Genomic DNA, 24261 nt, shown 5'->3' on the forward strand with positions numbered 1-24261 from the left:
GATTATAGCCGATGACTCAGGGCGGAGCTCTGCATCCCGCCCGCTCGCCGCCAACTTCTCTGGATAGGACCAGAAGTTTCTAGCCGGCCAGTTGCTACCTCCCTTTATCTCCTTCCCGGTTGGCAGCGAGGAGGCTCTTTCCAGACACTTCCACCCCTCTCGGGCCACGTCACCCCCTCCTTTAATTCATAAAGGTGCCCGGCGCCGGCTTCCCGGACACGTCGGCGGCGCGCACCGCTCTCGATCCGGCCGCGGCCAGCGAGCGACTCGGCGCCTGGAGGCCCGGCACCCCACGACTCGGCTCCCCGCGACCCGGCACCCCGGCGGCCGCCCCTCCGGGCAGACCCCGACCCAGCATGAGCGCTGCCACCCACTCGCCCATGGTGCAGATGGCGTCCGGCAACGGCGCCGGTGACCCCCTGCCCCCCGGCTGGGAAATCAAGATCGATCCGCAGACCGGCTGGCCCTTCTTCGTGGACCACAACAGCCGCACCACGACGTGGAACGACCCGCGCGTGCCACCCGAGGGCCCCAAGGTGAGCCAGCCTGCGCCGCGCCCCGGCCGGCGGCCCCCCTCGACGGCGAGCGGCAGGGGCGGCTGCACCGGGCGGGGCCGCGGGGACCCTGGGCACACCTGCCGGCGGGCGCCTGCGCCCGGGGTCCGCCTGCTGCGCCCCGACGAGCCCCAGCTGCGGTCTGCCCTTGGTCCGCGTCGGGGCGAGGGGGAGGCCTCGGGGGGAGGGGACTCCCTCCCCCGGCCACGTTTGGTTCCCGGGGGTCGGCCCGGGAAGCGCGACCTGCGCCGTGGCGCCAGGTGCCGTCCCGCCGGCCGAATCCGAGGGGCCGAGGGTCGGGTGGCTGGGGCGGCCCAGGGGCCCGGAGGGACGGCCGGCCTGGTCAGCTCCGGAGGCCCGGGCCAGGCCCCGCCGCGGCTTCTGCGGCCGCCCGCCCATCTGGGCTGAGGTCCGGGTTTCACTGCTGTCCGCGCTCGGGCGGACGCCGTGGGGGGCCGCTCGCAAGCTTGGGGGGTGGTCTCGAAGGACTTTTGCCTCCTCAGGTTCCTCAGCTTGGTCGAGGGGCATCTTGACTTTATTGTCTCGGGCACAGAGTGACTCAGGGGCTGATGTAAATACATTTGTCCCCCTTTTTGTATCTGCAGTTAAAATTGTATTATTGTTTGAAATGGTTTTCCGTAAGAATACATCCGGTATGATTTGTTGAAAATAAGTTGTTCTTCTCCCAGGCAATTTCTGAAGATATGAGACTGTCTCATGGTTGACCATTGGCTTAAGACATTGCCTCACACTGGCATGAAAGAATTTTCTTTTTTTAATGGCATCCATTCCCTTCCTTGTTATGGTATTAAGATACCTAGGATTAGTTTCTAATACACAAATAACTAATACAGAAGTACTTTTGTGAACGCACCAGAAGTATGTCTCATTTACATATCTGCAAAGTTATATGTTCTTTAACTCTTAAGAGCATGAAAGTTTGGAAATAGAAATTTGGAATCAGTCTGATTACAGCTAAGTGTGCTACACTTCGAATTTTCTATAAATTTGAACTATTTTAAAGTAAAAAGCTTGGCAAGAAAGAAATACACTTAAAGAAAAGGTCCTGTTATGCTGTCTGGGCAAAATTTTTTTTAAAAAAGCTATAAAGAACTGGTCAGTTGTTTTGAAGATTTAAAAATTCACAAAATTAAAAGTACATTATAAATCATTATTTTAGGAGAAATATTTGTATCATCCACTTTCCTTTGTATGCATTTTTTAAATTAAAAATATTGTTGACAGCCTGGTACCCAAAAGGGAGATGTCGAACATTCAGCAACTTACATTTATGAGAAATTAATTGTATATTTTTATCTGAAAATTAGTACAAGAGTATGTAATTAGCCAGGATGGGCATAATTATATATACTTTTTTTGTGTCTGTTCAGCCCATAATTGGGTGAAACTGAAGCGCATTTCAAACCAGCCCTGTTCCAGTGTTCTGCATAGATGTAGATTTTTGGTGTGGTGTAAAACTATAATTTCTCAAGGCCTCCTTCATATAGAGACAGGGACTGTCAGAATCTGCCAGCACCCTTTGTTGTGAGTGAAGGTCAAGTTTGAACATAGCCACTGTGAGTGTAGCATATATCCAGATTGCCAGCACTTTGTTTTTAGAATAAGACTCACCCAGCAAGCTGAGATCTTTGTGTACCCATCCAGTGGATTGGTTAGGCTGTGGTTTCATAAATCTTTTGAAAGGGGAAAAAAAACAGGTTGAGTTACTATTGTTGTCGACAAATAGAGAAAACAGCTTCTAGATCAGATGTCTGATGCCAGAAAAGTGGATTTGAAAATTAAGTCAGAGTTTTGAAGTTGAAAGACCCACGAAGATCTTTTTAGGTCATCCTCTTTGTTTTACCGAGAAAGAACCCCAGATAGTTCAAGAATGTTTCCAAGGGTCACTCAGCAGGTACTAATAGCAAGGAGAACTACACCAGAAGGTCCTGATAAGAGGCAGGGTCTCTGCTCAGAAGATGGTTAAGAAGTGTCTAGAACTTTTGTGAAGCTGTGAACCGTGCCGGCTGGAATATTTGGTTGTCTTTGTGTCCTCCTGGCCACCGAGTGCTGCGTGGCTGACCTCTGTGCTGTGATTACTTGGATGGCGATGACTGGATGTGGTAACTCAAGAAATGAGTTCTCTTTACCAGGTTAACTACCGGAGGTTTGTCGGCATGGCACCGGAATTTAAGGAGAGAATAAACATTCAGTTCATTGGCTCTTTGGGCTTCATGGCTTTCATACCTGTGTTTTGAGATGCTCAGAACATCTGGGTGACTAATTCAGTTTCACTTCCATGAATGGCATCTTCCTCTGAATGAAATACAATGGAAAATTCTTCAATATTGTTTTATATTAGAAACTGGCTTCTTAATGCATAACAAGAAAGGGCCCTGGCATGAAACAAAGGGCGATTTTGGAGGAGCTGAGCTAAGAGGACCCTCTGAACCTCCTTATCTTCAAGAGGAGATGCCATCAGTCAATAAAGCGCCATTTGTTAAGCAGGAGAAAACCCTTTTTTGGCGGAGGCTGGGAGTGTGGGGGAGGGGAAGCCCGCCTCTGTGCGTTTGTGTCTAACCCTGCTGGTAAAGGAATGGCTTTCAGGGCAAGGAAGTGACTAGAACTTCATGTTTCACTGAGTCTTGTTCTCTGTGGTTTTCCAATTGGTCTCCCACAATGCCCTGAGGTAGTTAGAGTGACACCTGTCCCTAGTTTTACAGAGGGGGCAAGTGAGAGCAAGTGTCTTGCCTTTCGTTGAAGAGGCAGGGTGGCTACAGGCTAAGACTTTGGGCTTTATCCAGCTCCGCTCCAAGCAACTGGACCTCCCCACCTGCAGTCTTCCTGGATGTCAATTTTCTGAGCACGTGGGTTTGCCACTAATCTCCTGGCAAGTTCATTCCGGTCCAGGCCCCTTCCCTGGCAGAGAGGTTGGTGCTCACTTTGGAGTCTGAAGATAGTAGCCGCACCTCCCTGTTATCCCCCGGACCAGCGGCTTTGGGGTGCTGTGCTGCTCTCTCACAAACCTTCCTGGCACCAGAGGGAGACCCTTCTTGCTTCACGGGCAGGGCTGTTCTAGCTTTGCAGATCTTGGAGGTCACCAGCACAGATCCCCAAGGCCTGGAAAGTCTCCTGGAAAGGCTTTTAAGAACATGGCTTGTCAGCGGGGTCATCCCCCTACCTGCCTCCCCACCCCCCATGTTGAATCATATTTCTCAGAATGGGTTCCAGACATCTGGATGTCAGAGAAGTTTCTCTGATGATCCTGATTTTGCCAGACTGGCATTTGGAAGCCACTGGTGATCCCATTTTGTAGGGGGAGGGGAATTGCAATTTAGTGCCCACCTTCCTGCAGATAGGCCCTGGAATCCTACAAGCTGTGCCTGCTTAACATCTAAGCTGCAGATCCTTTGCCTGAGGCCCCATCGTCCTTCTTGGGCCAACTCCCCTTGTACCTGGCTTGTGCGTGTGTGAATATGGGGGTGGCATTGCCCCGAGTCTGACTTAGGGCAGTCCCGAGACCCTCCTGTACCCCAGAGAGAAGTGAGCCAGAGCATTTCCTTCCTGCTTTGCCCTCCCACCAGAAGCTCCTCATAAAAATCTGACCGATTACACTTGCGCCCTAGGAGAGAGATGGAGAAATGTCCTTTCCGAGGAAATTGGAAACGTTTTGACTTACGACTAAAGTAGGGAGACCCATTTATTTTCTGCTCCAGGATTAGCAGAGCCTCCTGAATTTTCTTAAAGATGAGATCATTCTGCTCTTTGCAGATCGATTGCAGGCTCTTGGGCCTCTTAACAGAATCCGAGCACGATCAGGAGATGAGTGGCCATTCTCCCTCCTTTGTATTTTCTAGCAAGTTGCATGATGGGGGAACAAATTCCTTTGCAACTGATGACAGGGATTTGTTGGGGGGGGGGGGAGGAGGAAGAGCATGGTCAGAGGCCTCAGATGTCCAGCTCGTCCAAGACCTTCATTTTACCCTCCAAAGAACAGGCTGTGTTTGGCTTATGCAAGAACTGAACATAATTTATAATTTGCCCCTGTTTTGTAGGGCAGATTTGCCCTTTACTAGGGTAAAGCCAGTACCCGGGAGCTGTGGCGGCATTTGACATTAGCCAGGGCCAAGGAGGGCTTAGCTGCCTGATGCTCTTGGGGCTAGTTGTGAGGCAGAAGGCTTCAGACCACCCGTGAGGCTTGATTAGCCCTGTCCTCCTGTCCCCATTTTTGGAATGACACACAGTCGCCTTATATAAGACACTCTACGTGTTTATTAGTTCCTCTTGACCTTTTTAAATGGTCTGGTGTTTATCGTCAGAAATAGGAAACCATGAATAACCCCAACCCACTCTTTCTCCTTCGCATTTTTGCTGCTTTGATGTTGCTCTTAAATACTTAAGAGATCTTACACAGGAAAACTGGGAGCAGAAGACAAAGGCCTTGCTTATTAGGAACCTCTGAGGACCCATTAGTGCTGATGAGCACTGAGGAAACCTCTGTCTGCCTGATCGTGGAATTCCCAAGCCCCTCCCAGCTCCCCATTGCTGGTTAACCGAGTCTTGACTCGGGCTCCTCTTCTGCATCCGATCCCAAACTCACAGCTGGATTTCTGAAGCTAAACCCCAGATCCTGTCCTTTGCAAATGTGGACCTTGCTCTTCACTGCCCGCCTGGCCCTGTGTGACTGTATGGGATGTCTGGTGTTACTAAGTCTTCACATATTTCTGAGAAGATTTCTTCAGGGGCCTTAGAAGCCAGGCAGCTTGCAAAAGCTTCCTGAGAGAGAAGTTCTTTAGGATAGAATGAACCTTATCGTTTTCTTGTTTATCTCTATACACACACACACACAGCATGCATGTGCATATATACCTATGCCAAATGCTGGTTGGGTACTTTACAAACCTTATTTCTTTAAATCCTCAGAACAGCTTAAGATGGAAACTATTAGATGCATCCGAGGCCTGTTGGCTGTGGCACCATGGAAAGACTGTTGTAGCCAGAGGTTTTACCCTCACCTGGGGCAGGGGGGGTCAGGACGGGTGACAGATAATGTTGCCCCCAGTGGGCCTGGCTGCTTCTTAGAACTCCTTTATGCTCGGAGCATCCCAGGCATGACCCCAGTTGGTTACAGACCACTGGTTTCCTGAGCCTGTGTCTGAACTTAGGAGATGGGCCCAAGTCTCCGTTCATTCATTCCATCTGAAAGTTCCTGAGCTCCTGCTCTCTGCAAGACATGGTGTTCAGTGCCTCTGGAGGACAGGTCTGTCTCCTTCCATGCCATTCTCCGTGCCGCATTTCTGACATGACCCTCTCTCCAGTTGGAAGTGGGCTATCTCTGCTCCAGACTCCATGTTACTTTGATTGGAATCTTTCTTCCAAAAGGCGCCACTTGTCTGCTTTGCCTCAGGCTCTAATCCCCATGGGCTGAGAGTTGGACTTTGGGGGACTGTCCTCTTTCTGCCCATCAGTGCCTGGCAGGGTCTCCAGTCTCAGTAAATGATTCTGTGCGGAGAAGGGTAAAACCCGGGCCGGGCTCTGGAGTGGACAGGCTGGTAAAAGGAAAGCCACCCTTATTGCAAATTGAAGTGCAAGCTGGAGCCCAGAGTTAGTGGAAGTTGCTGGAAGCCTTCTGTCGGTTTTTAAGCACTGAAGTGTTGTCCTGGGCTCCCCAAGGTCCCCCAGGGGCAGGTTCCTTTTTACTGCATTTCTAAATGGCCTCTTTTGCACAAAGGACTTTAGTATTGATTTCCTAAATCATCCTTATGAGTCTAGAGAAGCTCTTTTTTGTCCCCACCAGCGATGAGCATCTTCGAGCAGATGAGCTGGAGAGGCCCAGAGCTCCCAGACGCTGCTAGTGCCCAGCTGCACAGAGAGCAGCCTCAAAGGAGTCTGTCTCTCTCTCTCTTTCCCCATGTGGCTGGCAGTAAGACCAGACGGGGCACAGTGAGCCTTCTTATTCACTGTCCGTTCAGAAAAGCCCAGAATTACAGATTGCTCACTGCCTCCGTCAAGTGCCTGTAAATGGAGTGGCTGCCCCAGAGCTCCCAGCACAGAGCAGTGTCCCCAGCAACTGAGGGGAGACTCGCCACTGAAAATTCCGGAGCATCCTGGTGGAGAACAGCCCTTTCCTATTTTGAAATCACGTCCTCTGTGTTCATTAAGGTCCAATTGTAGATTTCCACCCCCCTGTCATTTTAAAGATTCTTCTTGAACCCTGGATGGATGAGTGAATAGTTAAATCCAAACAGCAGGAGGCTAGGGAAGAACGTATGTGTGCAGAAGACAAGGCGGCCATATCACTTTCTGAATCTTCCAAATTCATCCCACAGACCCTTAGTGTCAAGAGGGGGACCAGCTCTCGGGTCAGCTAGAGCTGGGTTTTCTCCCTCCGGAGGCCCCACGCGGGGCGCTAGGGGCTGTGGTGACTCAGAATTGAGCGGAGTGCCCTCGGCCCTCTCTCGCAGGCCCTGCCTCAGCCAGGCAATGACTCAGCACCAAGCATGGGCTCCCTGGCCCAGAGCACACTTGAACTGAATGTTCCAGGTCTTGAGCCTCAGCCCAGCTGGACCGGGCAAAACTAAATGCTTTCTCCCCTGCTGCGGTTTACCCTGGGAAGATGAAGAATTTGAAGATATCAGCCACAATTACTATGACAGATTATATAGGTGGGGAGGGAATAGTGAAAGGGTTAATACATCCCCAGCCTCGACGTCAAACAAACCTGGATTCTGGTCATCTCAGATGAATCAGTCATCCTCTCTGAACATCAGTCTCCCCTTCTGTAAAATGGGAACATCACCTTACCTGTCCAGCGTGACTGTGAGGATCAAGGGGCTAGTGCCTGGAAAGTGATGAGTCAGGGCCCGACCGGACATGTGTGTTCAATCCGTGGAGAGAGTCACAGCCTCTGCTATGAAGTAGGAGGGGAGTCACCACGTGGCAGACAGATCTGTCTGGACATGGGTTTTTTGGCTCCCAGGTAGGCCTCAAGTCTTTTTCTCAGAAGCAAGCCTTTTACCCCCTCGTACTACCTTAGCTGGCTATCTTTTGACAAGTGTCTGGATGCCCTTAGCACTCTTCCCCGGGGTTCCCATGTCCCACCTAATTTGGGGACACAACAGCACGTGGGGAGGGGTCAGATGAAGGCTACTTGGCCTTCTGGCGCCTCAATCAAACCGGCAGCGCACAGCCCCAGCCAAGTTCATCTCTCAGCCAAGACGGGCCAGGAGACACTGTTTCTGGGCCTCTACTTCAGGGGGTGGTGTGTTAACCCTTAATCTTGACTCCCTTAGGGGAGTGTCTCCCTCCACATCTCTATAGACCCCAGGGCAGTTGCCAGGCAGGAGTAAGGTGCCCCGTCGGTGTTGTGGGGAAACTGAGTCACGTTAACTAGGGGCTGGCCAATTGCACAGTTGTTCTGGACCCAGCTCTAAGGGGTGGAAATGTCACTGCATGTGGAAGGAGGAGGGGGGTTTGTTACTTGCCACCACCCTCGTGGGGGAGTGTGGTTGTTGGAGCAATGCCTTGAGCAGCTGCCCAGGGTGGGGAGGAGCATCCCCAGGAATTCCCCTCAAGGAAGCTTCCCTTGGTTAAAGGGGCCCTTGCCCTCGCTGCGGTTGGTGAATTGGGAGATTTGTGTGTGTGTGGGGGGGTGATTTTGTACAAAATGCGTATCCAGGGAAGCCCTGTATCCTGATGCCAACAGACACTTGCAGAGCTGGTGTCTAGCAGATGGTAGAGCCTCGTGATTGGTCAGCGTCCCGCCTTTGTATGAGACCAGTCCTTGAGAAACCCAGGGAAGAAGCCTGAGGGGGCCTCTTTATGTAACTTCAGTTTGCTTCCTGATACGGAAATGTCAGGTATTTTTCCATCTGTGATTCCTGATTTCAGATCCTTTGAGCAGGTGTCCCTGCTCCTTTTTTCTGAAGAGGAACTAAGGTTTTCATTTCCCTGAAGCCATGAGTTCGGGAGCTGGGCGTCCGGTGACTGGGGTTCTCTCTGGTAACTGCCCATGTGACCTTGGGCCAACACCTGCTGCAAGGAATCCTTGAGGAGGGCTCTAGAGGGTGGGGGAAACAGGGAGCTGGAGACTGACGCCCAAATGCCCCCCGTGGTCTGCGGTGCCTGGTCTGGAAGGTGCCCACACGCCCTGCTGGGGGGATACACTGAGATTGTTGGTGAGACGCCAGGGTGAGGTTCTGCTCCCGCACAGATCCTCCTGCCCCAGCCTGGCCTGGGCTTTCTCACTAGGTCTCAGGGGCAGGAGTGCAAGGAGCCACGGTCAGTGCAAATTGAGTGTGGATTGGTCCGCGGGGAGGGTCTCTTCCGAGTGGCTGGGCTGGGGCTTCTTGGTGCAGGATGGGAGTTTAGGGCTGGGCCCCTAGAGTGTTGGCTGTGTTTGATTCCAGATTGTAAAGCATTAGATACAGTTCCCAGCAGAGAAAATGGCACCCTTGCTAATTTGTGTCCTTAAGACTCTCAGATAAAGGGGCTTCTCACTCTAATAGGCTTATTACCGACTGGAGGGACCACTGAGGTTTTAGGCATTGTACGCCCGTAGGCTCCACCAACAAGAATATCCGGGTCTATCAGTAACCATTTGTGGGATAAAGGAACGAGATTGTGTAGATTGTGTAGGGCTCGGGGCGGGCTCTGTTTACAAAGCCTTCCTTATGCCTCATTTCACTTACATTTTGCAAAAATGCCTGGGAGCTGTGGGGACTTTTACAGCTGGAGAAACTGAGTCTCCGTAGCCGGCTGTCCTGTCTGAGGGCACAGAGCTGGTGAGCAGCAGCGGGGGAGACCAGAGCTCAGGGTGACAGCTTGAAGCCCGGGGCTCAGGCGGGTTCATTCCTGCTTGTTTGGACACAGCTGCAAAGAGAAGAGGCGTTGAGTTTCATCCTATAGAGAGCTTTCCCCAGTAGGAGCACATCGGGACACCTGTCTCAGTGACCCCAGGATAAAGTCTGTGCTCTGGTAACGGGCAGTGAGGTCCAGCCGCCAGCTGCCCTGTCACTGGGCTGTGTCCAGACATTGTGGTGAGCACAGACTCTTGTCTTACCAGCAGCACCGTACACGGGCTTCTGAGGAGAAGGATTTTGCCTGCCGGTCGGAATTTGCCGGGTGTCCATTATGTGCCCAGACTTGGCCGGAGGGAGAGACCCTTCATCATGGTGTGGTGGGAACTGAGTTTGGCTGAGGGACCCATCAGATTGGCAGTCATACTTAATTCATGTCCAAGGCCTGAGCATACCGAACAGAAAGTCTTAGAAGGATGTTGAAGCTCAACTCTGCGTGCTTTAGAAGGAAGTTTTTCTTTTGTTTTGTTTCCTGCCTGCTGGAAGGGAGCCAAGCTACCTAACCGCCATCCAGGCCATGGATACATGGGGACTTCAGGAATCCTGCTTTCCTCCATCTTTTTCTTTGTTTTAGAAGTTTTTGTTTTTGAAGTTTCATTTGTTTTTGAAGGGTCATTAGTAAAAGTCAACACCGGACAGTTGTGAAAGCTCTTCTGGCCTCAAAACCCAATTATAGGATGTGTGTCCTACTTGAGACTCGGGGCTGTGGAGGCGGAAGTGCTCCGGGGCAGCGCTGAAAGTTAACCTCCGCTCCTCGGACCCTTGGCTCAGCCCACCTTGGTGGGAGCTGTGACTTGTAGGTGCTGAGAACACTTGAGGTTGGGGGTTGATGGGGCTGTTTTCACGGTTCAGAGGCCACTTAGTGAATGGGGAACCGATTGTGGATAGGTCAAGGCAAACCCTGCTCCCCGGCTGTCCCCAAAACTGTGAAAGTGCAGCGTCCGGCACGGTGGTTGGCATATGCCGGGGTAGCTACCCAAGGGCTGGTGTTCTTGCCCTGCTTTCAAGGCACTGGGAGTCCTGGGGTGCCAGGGTGTCACAGTTAAGCACTCCTTTTCTTGGGTTTCTGCTCAGGTGTGATCTCAGTGTTGTGAGATCAAGCCCCAGGTTGGGCTCTGCACTCAGTGGGGAGTCTGCTTGAGATTTTTATCTCTCTCTCTCACTCTCTCTCTTTCTTGTCCTCTGCCCCTCCCACCTTTGCTTGCTCTCTCTCAATGAATAAGTCTTTAACCAAAAAAAAAAAAAAAAAAAAAGGCACAAGGAGTCCTGGGGGTCAGTGGCCACCTCTTCACTTAGGACATGAAACATTGGGACACCTTGAATCCCAGTGACCTCCATTTCGATTTAACTGAACACAGTTAAGAGTGGTCATTTTTAGATTTCTGTGACGTCAGCTTTTCCTTGTTTCTGAGCTCTATGTAGATTTTTAGAGCTAAAGGGGACCTTAGAATAAGCGTCATGGAGATGCCAGAGCAAGACAGAACTTCATGTGGATCAATGTTTCTCAGTGTGGTCCAGGTTGGGCTTAGTTAGGGTCTGCATGTCTATGCATTTTCTGGGTGCTCCTGGTGCCACCTCGAGTTTGAGAACCACGGCTTCATGGAGTATCTGGGCTTCGCCTTCATTTTACAGCTAAGGAGAGTAAGGTCCAGAGAGGGGTTTATGAGCTGCTTATGTAACACACATCTTTAGGAGCAGATCCAGGATTAGGACTGAGCGTGGTCTCTTTCCACATCTCCTAGCTGCCCACTTAGTGCCCACATTGTTATTAAAAACCAGCAGCAAAGCTCTGGTGCTCTTAAGAGTGCTCGTAAGCAAGCAAGACTTGCCTACGTCCAAGGTCTCACCCAAGCTCAAGAGTCTGACCCCAGGCTTCTCTAATAATAGTACCTTGCACTTAACAGGGCATATTTTGGCTCATCTAGGGTAATTTTCTCTGCTTTTTATCCTGCCATCTCATGGAGTTGAGTGCCCTGAGATACATCTCAGGGTTTTACTGTAGTGCAAAGCAAGGGAGAAGAATGGACCAATTCATTTTATAAATGAGTGTACAGTGAGATAAGCAGTGAAAGACTTGTTTCCTAATCAGATCTTGTAATATGGATTCCTGACGTCTTTGCCCCAAGATAATGATGAGCTGAGCTACCCTGGGAGTTCCTGGAGTGCTGTCATTATATCTAAAGAAACTGCGGGGCAGGCGATGAGGAGGGGAGGACCTGCACTGGGGGCCTGCCTGGTCACGTGATTGTGGCTCATTCACGCCCCCCCTCTTCCCCCTGCCCTGACACCAGGAGCGGTCCCTGGTCCCCACTGAGGTCAGAAGGGGGCAAGTCATGGGTCCTGCATCGGGAATGCTGGCCTTAACCAATAGGCTTCCAGATGTGCTGGAACTTCTTAGGGGATTGAGGAGGCGTGTTCTATTCTTCGAGAATCATGAACTGTAATATTTGTCTCTTTTACTTTTTACATTTTATTAATTTTTTAAAAGTAGGCTCCATGCCCAGCTTAGAGCCCGGCAAGGGGCTTGAACTCATGACCCTGAGATCAAGACCCAAGCTGAGATCAAGAGTTGGACGCTTAACGTCCTGAGTCACCCAGGCTCCCCATTTTCCTCATTTAAAAAAAAGTGTCTTTTTTTTGTTAGATTGTGATGAAAAGCACCCTAGAAGACAGAATGGGCCATTGAACCCTTTCGGGTGGTGCTTTCTGGTTAGTCAGCACAGAAGCATCTGCTGCTGAGAGGAATCTAACGGGAGCCCCGTAGACTCGCGGGGGAGGGGTGTCAGCCTTCCTCTTCCGGAGCTTCGTCTAGGTGGGAGCTTCGTTGCTGGTTTATTTATTCCTGTACAAGTGCTCAGTCTCGCACTCTGTAAAGCCGATGTGGTTTTTCTGCTTACCCCCAGCAGTGTTTTTCTAAACAAAACCCCAATCAGAATGGGACGGGAGCATTCTTTTAGATGTGAGACTCGTGGAGAGACATGGGGTTCTTTATTAAATGGGTCAACTCCCGCGGAAGCCAGAGTGTGGCACGTCAGGGCCTCTAGCCGCCCATAACCCTTTCAGCCGTCCGCATCATCGCCCCGGGAACCCCAGGCTCAGGACTCAGTTTTGGTCATGGCCCTTCCCCCTCGCTGCTGCTGTCCTGCCAGCCACAGAGGCCTCTCCATTTCCTCCTCCTGCTCCCCTCCCTGGTCACCCTTCCCTTTCCAGGCTGTCAGCCCCTGCATTGCCTGCCCTTCTTTACTCTCATCCCGGCCTCCTCCCCTCCTTTCCTCATGTGTCCGGGTTTCTCCTTTCGGCTCCTTCTGTCTTGCCGAGGCCTCTCTTGTCAGCAGCCCTTGGACCGTGGATGTGAGGCCTCTGCACTGTGGCCTTACGTTGGTCAGCTCAGCACTGACCTTCACGTGCTGTCCCCATTCCCTCTGCTGCTGGGGAATCCAACCAGTGACCACAGCTTTCCTCCACCAACCAAACCATCAAGACCAGGCACCTCTTCCCAGACCCAGGCAGCGTACTGGCTCCAGGAGGCAGGCCCCGCTGTCACCTCCTCTGGGCAGGAGGAAGTACTCATGCTTCCTCCCTCCTTCTGCCCTCTGGCCGTTGCCTTCCCTTTTCTCTCGTAGCTGTACAGAATCTATTCAGTGAGATGCATAAAATGTGCAACTCTTGGCAGGCCTGCCATGCCTTCTGGATCCAGGGGCTTCCCCCAGGAGGAGCCAAGCCTCAGCCAGGTCCATCTAAGGTTTCCAGGCCCTGGGAGGGGCTGAGCTGGAGGCACAGCTAACAGCCGGCTGTGCGGGCCTGGTGGGGTTGGCAGCCTGCCCCTGTTAAAATCGGATCATGCGGGTGGAATGCGGCAGGGGCTGGGCAGTGTGGGGGTTCCTGAAGTGTGTGCTTTGATAGGTTTGCACATATGTATCTGCCTGTTGACCACTTTGCAGAAAAAGAACACTTCCGTCCTCCCAGAAGTTTCAGCACCCTCCCAGGGACTCCCATTTCCTACGGGGTGGCCCCTGCTGTGAATCTTCTGTCAATTAGCTTTGTCCTTGGGTTTTGATTCCTTTGACACTTTGCGGTCTGCACAGCACAATTGTGTGCCTCTCTAGGACAGCCCCATCCTAGCTAGAAAAGCCCGTGCCTGTCCCCCATTGACAGAGCCTCCCATGCTTTCTGGCCGGTTTTGCTTCCTGTGTGTTTCCTGCTGTCTCAGACTGTCTTGTAAGCCCCTAGTTGGCAGGGATCGTGCATGGCTGGTCTGGTGAGCCCACAGTACCCGGCATCTGGGTAGCTAGATGGTCACCAGGAGGTGGTCGGTGGATGAGGGCTTCCTAACTGCCCTGCCCGAGGATTGTATGGATAGCTGAAGCCTTTTGTATGTGGCCGGGAGGGAACGGTGAGCCCCCAGGCAGCAAGCAGAGAAGATGCCCAGGACTTGTCCGGGCCCCTGCTTCAGGCTGGAAGGAAGGGCGCCCTGGTGAGGCGATCACATGCCCAGACGGCGGGTTAGGAGTCGGTACTGAGTAGCGCTGGGTGTCCTCAGTGCCTCTTGCTGCTTCCCTCCTGGTGCCCATCTCCCAGCAGGAACTGGCTTCTGAATGGGAGGCCTGAACCCACGGCCTGCTCTTGGGTGACCTGAGAGCTAAGCAGGCTAAAATAATGCCGCCACCCTGAACACGTGAGTATTCTAATCTGAGAGTGCCTGTCTGCTGGTGTCCCCAAGGACACAGCGACACCCTTGCCTCTCCTGTGTGTGGGAGGCCCCAGGGCAGGGGCGCAGCAGGAGGGAGGCAGTTGACAGGGTCTGAAAGAGCTAAATTCCAGGCCCCACCACCGCCGCCTGTTGCACACAAACACAGAAAGAAGGCAAAAGTACAATGGCCGATCCCTCACGGTGCAAATCCGCTTTCCTCACTTGTGACTGGTTCTGCGACAGTGAGAAGCAGACCCTGCAAGCTCCCGGATTCTCCGGCTTTGGCATTTGTTTGCGGTTCGGAGAGATACGTCCTTCAGGAAGGATCATTCTCCTTCATCGTTGACCCAGCCGGCTGTGTGTGGGTGGCACAGTTTCAGAGTCCTCCTCTGCAAAGGACCCTCTAGGAGGGTCAAGACTGGAAGCCTTGGGGGTCCCCGACTTTGGTTGCTCAGCCTCTGGTGAGAAATGACATTGCCCGGTGAGGGACTGACCGGCCTTGTTGTCTGAAACAAGATCTTTCTCTGTGGTACATCTGGAACTTGGCCTTCTTTAAGGGTCCCAAAATAGCCAGGCGGCTGAAGGGACAACTTCCTGAGAGGACACGAGAGGGACCCCAGCCACTCCCCGCCAGAGCAGCCTCTGTTGGCATCATCGGACCAGCATAATTCATCCTCCGTGTTTGTTCTCCTGCTGCGCTGCCTGTGTGTGCCGTATCTCCCTTTCTTCCAGCTTGTTCTGAAAATGTCCCCGGGTAGGCAGCCTCGCCCACTGCCGCCTCTCTGCAAGGATGTCCAAGCTGTGTTCTGTGTTTGGGTCCAGCGCAACCCTGTGTTGTTAGGAAACGCTAGGACCTTTGAGGAAGCGGGGAAGCCGGCAGTAATTTAGTGAGTTGGACTTGACTCATCCTCGTGCCTTCTGATCTGCGTCTCCGATTTGGGGGCAGTCAGTGGCTCTCCTACATCCTGCTGCCAACTGTCACCCATAAAAGAAACCTGTCCGACCAGTTTCGGAAATTGGGACCTCCCTGTGCTTAATGGACACGGCAGCTCACCTGCTTTCTCTGGATGCCCCTAACTCGTAAGCTGCCGCCCGTACGCCAGCCTTGCAGTGGGGGGGTATCTGGCAGACGCAGAGGGTGCCTGCCAGCGGCCTCGCCCTCTGGGCTCAGCTGGCATGGCTGATGCCGGAGGTGGGGGAGGTGCCCAGGATCACTGGGGAAGATGGCACTTAGCACCACGTTGTTGCCTCTTTGGGGTGTTTTCTTCCCAGTTCCTAACCAGACTGTTTCTCCTTTCTGTGTTGCAGGAAGCACCGTCCTCTGCAAATGGCCCTTCCCAGGAGGGCCCCAGGCTGCTGCCCGCTCGGGAAGGCCACGCCGTGTACCCCCAGCTCCGACCAGGCTACATTGCCATTCCTGTCCTCCACGAAGGCACCGAGGGCTGGCAGCCACGCCCTTCCTTTGTCTGTCCCCAGCCAGGAACACAGCGATTCCGAACTGAGGCGGCCACAGAGGCTCCTCAGAGGTCCCAGTCACCTCTGCGGGGTGTGGCGGAAGCCACCCAGTCAGATAGACAGTGTGGACAGGCGGTAGCAGCAGCTGCGGTGGCCCAGCCCCCAGGCTCCCACAGACCTGAGGTAAGGAGAGTGAGCCGGTGTATTCCAGGGCTGGTCATGCAGGCATCTGGGCCCTGCCTGCAGCAGCAGAGGTCACCCAGCAAAGACAGCGTGACCGCCAGCACAGCGTCCCCCAGCATTTTACAGGTGTGATAGGATAAACTGCTTGGTCCGAATGCATGAAGGGGGAGGGGTGGCATTTCTGGGACTGGAAGCCTGGCCTCCGGCTTCCTGATCTGCTGCTCCGTATTCCTCCCGCTCTCCGTGTCACAAACGGCTGCTTGGAGCTGTGCTGATAGGAAAACGAGGCGGCACACCTGCTCACACAGTGTCCCGTGGTTTAAAAGGAACCCAAAGGGGCACCTGGGTGGCTCAGTCAGTTAATCGTCTGCCTTCAGCTCGGGTTGTGATCTCAGGGTCCCGGGATTGAGCCCCATGTCGGGCTCCCTGCTCAGCAGAGAGCCTGGTTTTCCCTCTTCTCCCCTCTTGTGCTGACTCTCGCTGTCTCTGTCACTGTCTGTCTCTCTTTCAAATAACTAAATAAAAAATAAATTAAATCTTAAAAAAAAAAAAAAGGAAAAGAAAAGGAGACCCAGAGTAGAGAAGGGAAGTCAGCTGTTCGACGATAGGATTTTATTTAAGCCTGACGCCCATGCTTCAGTACACTAATCACCAAAGAGTTCTTAATCCAGTTCTTAGCTGGGATTTGAGGGCCCGTGGACCCCAGTAGGTTTCCCAAGCAGTAAGCCCTTCTGGTTTTCCCATCTGCAGACTGTCTGGTTGTGTCCCCTGGCAGTGTTGGTGAGCACGGATGCTCGCTCTGTGTCTGTGCCCAGAGTTAGCCTTGCCTCCTTTGGCTCTGTTCTTTTCCTGTCTTGAAGGAGTACCTGTATTTGTAATATTTTTGTTGTAAAAATCAGAAGTGACACATTAATCAGAGAAATCTGAACAGGGTCCTTTGAAGCCAGCTGGGGAAACACCCACCTATTTTTTCTAGGTGGTCCGTGGGCTGGCCTGCTTCGGGCCACGCAGGATGTGCTGCTCCCCGTGCCCAGCACGATCCCCTGTAGACTATGAGGAAAGGGTTAGAGAAAGAGGTGACATCAGTAACAGCAGGAGTAGCAACAACACAGGCAGTGCATTGAACACTTCTGTGCACGGCCCTAGGCTGAAGCATGGCCACAGATGGTCTTACTGAATCTTCAGCTCAGGAACAACGGGGCATTTTTTTCCCATACTTTAGATTCTCAAAAGGCTATTGAGGGGCACCTGGGTGGCTCAGTCGGTTAAGTGTTTGCCTTTGGCTCAGGTCATGATCTTGGGGTGCTGGGAGCAAGCCCCACCATGGGGTTCCCTGTTCAGTGGGGTGTCTGCCTCTCCCTCTGCCCCCCAACTCCACTTTTATGCGCTCTAATTAATTAATTAATTAATTCTAAAGAGGCTATTGAGCTGGCAAGAATTGGAATGCCCCTTGGCTCTAGAGCCCCGAGTGCTAGCGGTACATTTTGGAGATGGAAAGGTTTGAGGTAAAAGGTCCGAATGTGTTACCCTGAGCAGGCACATGAAGGAGGCAAGGTTGGGGCACCAGCGCAGAGAGTCACTCATGCCTCTTCTCTCTGTCTTGCAGCAATCCCAGTCTCCAGCTGCCTCGGACTGCTCGTCCTCGTCCTCCTCGGCCAGCCTGCCCTCATCCTCCGGCAGGAGCAGCCTGGGCAGTCATCAGCTCCCCCGGGGCTATATCCCCATCCCTGTGATACACGAGCAGAATGTCACCCGGCCAGCGGCTCAGCCCTCCTTCCACCAAGCCCAGAAGACCCACTACCCAGCTCAGCAGGGTGAATACCAGACCTACCAGCCGATGTATCCCCGGGTCCCAGGGGATGACTGGGAGCCTCGGCCCATGCGAGCAGCATCCCCATTCCGGTCCCCTGTCCGGGGTGCATCCAGCCGGGAGGGCTCTCCGGCCAGGAGCAGCACGCCAGTGCACTCGCCGTCACCCCACCGTATGCACACTGTGGTCGACAGGCCTCAGGTACGGAGTCGGTGTCCACAGCCTGGCTCCGGCAGTGGCTCTCCAGGGCCCGAGGAGCAATGAGCAGGCTCCCTGGGCCCTCCGCGGGTCCTAACTAGCTCACACGTGTGTTCCTCGGGGAAGTGAGATCTGGGAATTGGCCAGTCATGCGCAGAAGTGCAGGACGGGTGCTGGGAACACTCAGTACTTCTGCAGCTTCTGCTCATGGGTCATTGAGGCTGCCTTCGGGACAGAACCTCCGCTGCCTGGGGACAAATAGCTCGGGCCCGTGTCTAGTGTCACTCACACACCGGGGACTCGGGCACCTTCGTGCCCACCACATTTTTTCAGGGCCCTTCAGACCTCTCCACACCCCAGCCCCAGCCTTCTCTCCAGTGTTCCGGGCAGCTTGTCTCCTTCCTCACAGATAGCCCTTCTCCACTCCGCAAGCCCTTTCTGTTCATCCCACCTCTGTGCCTTGCTCATGCTAACGCAGCTCCCTGAAATGCCGTCACAGCCCAGGTTCTCCCCGCCCTCCGAGGGACCAGCCAGTCTTGCCTCTTCTGTGAATCCTCCTCCTTCTCCTCCTCCTCCTCCTCACAGCATCCCGTCACAGGCCCTCATGGCTGGGTGTGGGTTACTCTGTGCATTCCAAAAGCATTCATCTTACCTGTTCAGCTCTGAGCTTAATGACAGGGACCTGTCTTACACCTCTCTCCTTGGGGGTGAAGGACCACGTTGTTTGACTGATGATGGGTGGGCTGGCTGGGAAACCTTCCAGCCTGGTGTAGTCCCAGGCACAGACCTATTCATCCTTCAGGGGCAACTTGGAGGGCACATCCTGGAGGAGGAGGTCATTCATTTTCACAGCTTATAGTGTAGCGGAGCTTTGAGCAGCTCTGGGCCCCCCAACGTGAGCAGCGGAATTGGTTCTCTGCCACAGTTTTTAGAAGGAGAGCCCCTCGTAGGCAAATACATGGGGTGTCTTACTATAAATGGTGATAACATCCTCCTATGTTTCTTTTTTTAGCTTCTTTATTTGGAAATAATTTCAATCCTACAGAGGAGTTGTAAGAAGCATACCAAGAAACCCAGTATACCCTTCATCCACATTCACTGTTAACATTTTGCTCTGTTTGCTCTGCCAATTCTTATTTCAATGCATATCATCCATGTGGTTTGTTTGTTGGACATTTAATTATGGATATTGTGCCCTTTTATCCATCAATAATTCAGGAAATATTTTCCAAAGAGAGACCTCATTCATAACCACCATCCAATGATCAGAATTAGGAAACTTAACATCCTTATAACATTGTTATCTGATACCCAGTCCACTTTCAGATCTCCTTGATAGCGGTTTCCCCGTTGCAGGATCTAATCTAGGATCATGAGCACTTCATTTAGATACCCTTTCTCTTCAGTCTCCTTCAATCTGGAACAGTTCTTCAGACTTCCTTTGCTTTCGTGACCTTGACATTTTCAAAGTGTACAAGCCGTAGAGCATCCCCTCTTTAAGAGTTTCTAAGGTCATTTTTCTTACTGAGAGATCATTTTAAAACTCAAAAAAGTGACATGTATGGCTGGTCCCTGAGTGGTAAGAGCCAGAGTTGAGGACATCCACATTGGCAAAAGAGGTCTGGTGGAAAACGGGGTTCTTGGCACTCAGATGGCTACGTAGCAGCCAGATCCTAACTTGGGCTCAGGAATCCCAGGAAAGCATGTCCATGTGCAGAGCCAGAAATGCTTCCCCTCGTGTCTTTCCCATATAGATCCCAGAATCAGTAAAACAATATTTAGTCTTTTTCTTCCTTACCCTGTTTGTGGTGCCCTCCCTTTTAGCATTTGTTCAAAGAACTCTTTTTGAAGGTTTGCAAAGCTTTGACTTAACAACATTATAGCGGAATTTAGTATTTTAAATTGGGAGTATTTTAGAAATCATGTAGTCTAACTCTTATTCCCCAGTTGATGAAATGAGGATGCGTGAAATTTTTAAAGGGGCAAAACATTTGGCAAAACACTTTTGGCAAAAACACTAATTAGGAAAGCTATATGCACCCCTGTGTCTATTGCAACATTATTCCCAATAGCCAAGATACGGAAGCTGCCCGAGTGTCCATCTATAGATGAATGGATTAAGCAGATGTGGAGTGCGTAGTACACTGGAATATTACTCAGCCACGAAAAAGAATGAACTCTTGCCGTTTGTAACAACATGGATAGACCTAGAGGGTATCAGGTGAAGTGAATAGTTGGTAAAAGAGAAATACCGTAGATTTCACTCATACGTGGAATCTAAAAAACAAAGCAAAAGAGTAAACCAAAACACCCCAAGCAGACCCTTAAATCCAGAGGATAAACTGATGGTTGCCAGTGGGGAAGCACATGGGGGATGGGCAGAATATGAAGGGGATTAGGAGGTACAGACTTCCAGTCACAAAGTCACAGGGATGAAGTGAGGTGTAGGGAATACAATCAGTATCAAGAGAACGGACGGTGATTGTGCTTACTCAGATGAGCACTGCGGGACGTGTAGAACTGTTAAGTCACCGGGTTGTGCTCCTGAAACTAACAGTGTCGTCTGTCCACTCCACTTCAACCAGGAAAGGGGGGGTGAGATGTTCACTGAAATGCTGGGAGAACCAAGATATTTGTTTTAAGTACAGCTCATTCTAGAAACTACCGCTTGTAGTTACCTTAAAAAGCATCTCGGCCCGTGTAGCCAGCAGTCACCCGCGGGGACGCATGGCCAAGTGTTGGCGCAGAGGAGCCCCGCGACATCCTCCCAGAGCTAACTATTTTGGGCATCATGCTTATTCTCAGAAAAATACATCAGTCTGGGCAGAAACCACGAGGCTGTCGTAGATTTTTAAAAAGAGCAGATTACACCTTTTCTGAAACAGGACGTGGGACTGTCCTCCCCGGAACAGAGACGGTCCCTCTGGCGGCAGTGAGAGGTTGTGGCAGTTACTCCCCCGTGGCTGCCCCGCCAAGATTCTGAGTCACGCAGGACTTTGCTTGGAGCTAGGCTAGCTCGGCAGTCCGTGAGGTTTCGGTGAGCAAGTGTTCATTTTTGGAAACTATCGGTTTTGTTTTTGTTGCCCTAAGAATACCATCTACAGAAAAGTTCAGTGAGCGGTAACAGACGCACAGTCCAGGGTGACAAATGGAAATGAGTGGTTCGGTCCCGTACGTGATCAGAATGTTTTCATTCTGTAACTGTATGTGGTGGACTTTAAAAATCTCTGCTGCTGTTAAAGCCATTCCCCAGCTTTCTTTCTAGTCAGTAGTGCGCGCCACAGACAACCGCTTGGGACTCTCAGCCGGGTATTAAAAATATCTTTGTGTCCTTGCCTCTTTTCAGCAGCCCATGACTCATCGAGAATCTTCACCGGTTCCCCAACCTGAAAACAAACCTGAAAGCAAGCCAGGCCCAGTTGGACCAGATCTCCTTCCTGGACACGTCCCGATTCAGGTGATCCGCAAGGAGGCAGACTCGGCACCTGCCACCCAGAAGCCCCCACCCACCTCAGAGAGGGTGGAAGTCAAGGTTCCAGCAGCTCCGGTTCCTTGTCCTCCCAGCCCCACCCCACCTGCTGTCCCCCCGCCCCCCAAGAATGTAGCTGCCCAAGAGGGGGCAGCCCCCGGCCCTGCCCCCGCAGAAGCCACACCTCCCAAACCAGCGGAAGCAGAGGCACCCCCAAAACACCCGGGCGTGCTGAAGGTGGAGGCCATCTTACAGAACGTGCAGGGGCTGGAGCAGGCCGTGGACAACTTCGAAGGCAAGAAGACGGACAAGAAGTACCTGATGATAGAAGAGTATTTGACCAAAGAGCTGCTGGCGCTGGATTCGGTAGACCCCGAAGGACGAGCTGATGTCCGTCAGGCCAGGAGAGATGGTGTCAGGAAGGTTCAGACCATCCTGGAGAAACTTGAACAGAAAGCAATAGATGTCCCAGGTCAAGTCCAGGTTTATGAACTCCAGCCTCGTGCCCTTGAAACCGATCAGCCACTGCAGGAGATCATGGAGATGGGTGCCATGGCAACAGACAAGAGTAAGAAAAGTGCGGGAAATGGAGAAGATCCGCAGACAGAAAGCCAGCAGCCGGAAGCCAGAGAAGCGGCAGCTGCAAACCCAGGCAGCACCGACACGACAGACACAGCTGGAAACACAGCTGCCCCGTAGTCCCCGCCCCACGCAGCAGACCCCGGCGCTGGGAGCTGCTGGTGTGTGTTAGGGAATTTTAAGTTGCATGCATTTCAGGGACTTTAAATCAGTTTGTTTTTACTATTCGTAGGCGCTTGGTATACAGTAACTTGGGTGGAGGCCAAACACACTAATTAAAGGGCTAAAAGGAAAATGATGCTTTTCTCCTGTATTCTTACTCTGTACAAATGAAGAAGTTGCTTGTTTCAGAAGTTTAACCCCGCTGCTTGTTGTTGGGGCCCTTTCTGTACACGGACACCACGTGTCAGCCGTGGTTGCAAGCTGTCTTCATGAGGCTCTGGACCGAAGGAGGTTTTCGGCTGGTGGGTGGGGTGTTGATGTCCCATCGCACAAATATGGAACCCATTTTCCAGAAACAGTGCCCTTTTAATGGGATGATTCTCTTCATCTCATAGCTACAATAGCTAACTTTAGATAGAATAAAATGTGCAAGGAGCCCTAGGAGTATCTGTATGTTGGATGACTTTAATGTTACATTTAAAAAAAGGAAAATAAAGTAATAATATAACTCAAGATGGTTTTTTGTGATTTCTGAAGTTTGGAGGAGCGGCAGCATCAAGTCTGGGTCTCACTGGCTTCAGGAACAGTCCGTGGCAGCTGCGTTTGCAGGCCGGCTCTGGGATCCACGAGCTCTCTCTGGGTCTGGCTCGTGAGAGAACAAGTGGCCACCACATTTCATCCTCAGATCGAAGCTGTGAACCAGGAAGACTCGGGGCTGTGCACCCAGGGGATAGGAATGTCGCGTTCGGATTGGCCCAGCTCGGGCCGCCCCAGCAGCATCCTTGCTCACCTGGCCTCAGGCCGCCCTCAGGCCTTGGCAAGGGGCTGGGAGGGTTCAGACGCACACACGAAAGCCAGTCCCTTGTGATGCCTGAGGCTGACCCACGTGTTGTGTGCGGCCCAGGTCGCTGGGGTTGAGAATGTGTTCTGTGAGAGTCTTGGGGTCATCTTTATCTGACACTTCTCTGAGTCATCACACCAGGCTGGGTGCATCTTCTCGGATTGGGTTCCTAGAAGCCACTAGGGTTAGGATCAGGTACACTTGGAAGCCACTGGGTGCAAAAGAGACTTCTTCGTATTCCAGTGTTTTTTCAAAGCTTGGGGAGGACCACTAGCCTCTGACTCCTAGATTTGGGTGTTTTAATTGCTTGTAAATCAAAAATGGACAGTCTTGAGAACTTGGAACCCCCAGAGGGCATGTTGATGTAGAGCCCCCGTGCCGAATTCCTCATGACTGTACTGAGTTTAATATTGGTGTGTGACTGGGCCATACAAAAATACACGCTCCTGGAGTCGCCACTCTTAGCCCGCTGAGAAAGTCTTCAGTCATCCCGATGGGAACCTGCCAGCATCGCTCCGGGTGAACTCAGGCGGGGAGTACAAGCTGGCTGCTGATGACACACCATTGATTCCAGAAACCCGAACGTATGAAAAGGGGAAAGGCCTCTACTGGACTTTTTTAAAGGAACCAAAGATAAAGAACGTGACTGCTTCTCTTTGTGATTTGGGCATCTATGCCCAATGGGCCTTAACGTGAAGTTTCCTTGGGTGGTTGTGAATCGGACTGATGTTATTTTTATCACTAAACATTGATATCTCTTGACTGTGGTTAGATTTTTAGTCATCCAAATCAGATGGTGCCTGGCTGTCTGGGTAGGAATTCTGTGGCCTGTGTTGGTGGTCCCTGGGTCTTGTACAGGGGCAAGCGGTTGGCTATAGGGCTGGCTGCAGGGTTCTTACTAACTAGGCTGTCTTGGTCTCTGCATCGGGGCACAGATTCCACTGAGTATCTGGCGGGGGCTGGGGGAGGCTTCTGCTGTGTCATCATCCAGGTGCCCTTTAGAGAGCATCGCTGTGGAGAACACAGGCTTGAATCAGAACTCTTGGGTTCAGTTATAGCTTGGGACAGTGGACAAGTCCCATAGCCTTTTCCTTCCTTGTTTCCTCAGTTGTAAAATGGGGGAAAGTGATTAAATAAATTGAGACATGTGGAGTGTGGAATGTAACAAATGTTACTTATTCTCAATGTCCTCATGAAGCAGGTGAGGCAACAGGAAGTGACTTGCCCGCAGAGCTGGGAGCAGAGACAGGATTTGAATCCAGCCCCAGGAGACATAAAGGCCATGTTAGTCTCACCACAGTGCGCCATCTTCTTCTTCTTATTTTTTTTTTTAAGTTTTTTTTTTATTTGACAGAGAAATCACAAGTAGGCAGAGGCAGGCAGAGAGAGAGGGGGAAGCAGGGTCCCTGCTGAGCAGAGAGCCCGATGCGGGGCTCCATCCCAGGACCCCGAGACCATGACC

At 52.0% G+C, this 24261-nt stretch overlaps 1 protein-coding gene and 1 long non-coding RNA gene across 3 annotated transcripts; one reads left to right on the plus strand and one right to left on the minus strand.

Annotated features, from left to right (window-relative positions):
• The first annotated feature begins 24 nt into the window (after window positions 1-24).
• Window positions 25-22471, plus strand: BAG3 (BAG cochaperone 3). 2 transcript variants are annotated; one of them, XM_047702151.1, is made up of 4 exons: window positions 25-536; window positions 15411-15740; window positions 17347-17751; window positions 21098-22471. In XM_047702151.1, the coding sequence occupies exons 1-4, from the start codon at window positions 357-359 to the stop codon at window positions 21914-21916; spliced, it is 1734 nt and encodes a 577-aa protein (XP_047558107.1). In that variant the 5' UTR covers window positions 25-356; the 3' UTR covers window positions 21917-22471. The 2 variants fall into 2 exon arrangements, with proteins under 2 accessions (XP_047558107.1, XP_047558106.1); XM_047702150.1 differs by having other exon boundaries at window positions 26-536; window positions 21095-22471.
• Window positions 16310-17351, minus strand: LOC125084622 (uncharacterized). The gene is made up of 3 exons (XR_007122655.1): window positions 17268-17351; window positions 16704-16790; window positions 16310-16606 (listed from the first exon to the last, which is right to left on the minus strand). It is a non-coding gene; the product is annotated as an uncharacterized LOC125084622 (long non-coding RNA).
• Window positions 22472-24261: the final 1790 nt, after the last annotated feature.

This window comes from Lutra lutra, chromosome 14 (assembly GCF_902655055.1).
Source record: "Lutra lutra chromosome 14, mLutLut1.2, whole genome shotgun sequence".
NCBI lineage: Eukaryota > Metazoa > Chordata > Mammalia > Carnivora > Mustelidae > Lutra > Lutra lutra.

Excerpts from the sequence above, each read along its gene's own strand:
- BAG3 (XM_047702150.1), top strand. The coding sequence starts at position 357 with ATGAGCGCTGCCACCCACTCGCCCATGGTGCAGATGGCGTCCGGCAAC. Across the intron at positions 537-15,410 it reads TGCCACCCGAGGGCCCCAAG|GAAGCACCGTCCTCTGCAAA; the intron begins GTGAGCCAGCCT and ends TCTGTGTTGCAG. Across the intron at positions 17,752-21,094 it reads CTGTGGTCGACAGGCCTCAG|CAGCCCATGACTCATCGAGA; the intron begins GTACGGAGTCGG and ends GCCTCTTTTCAG.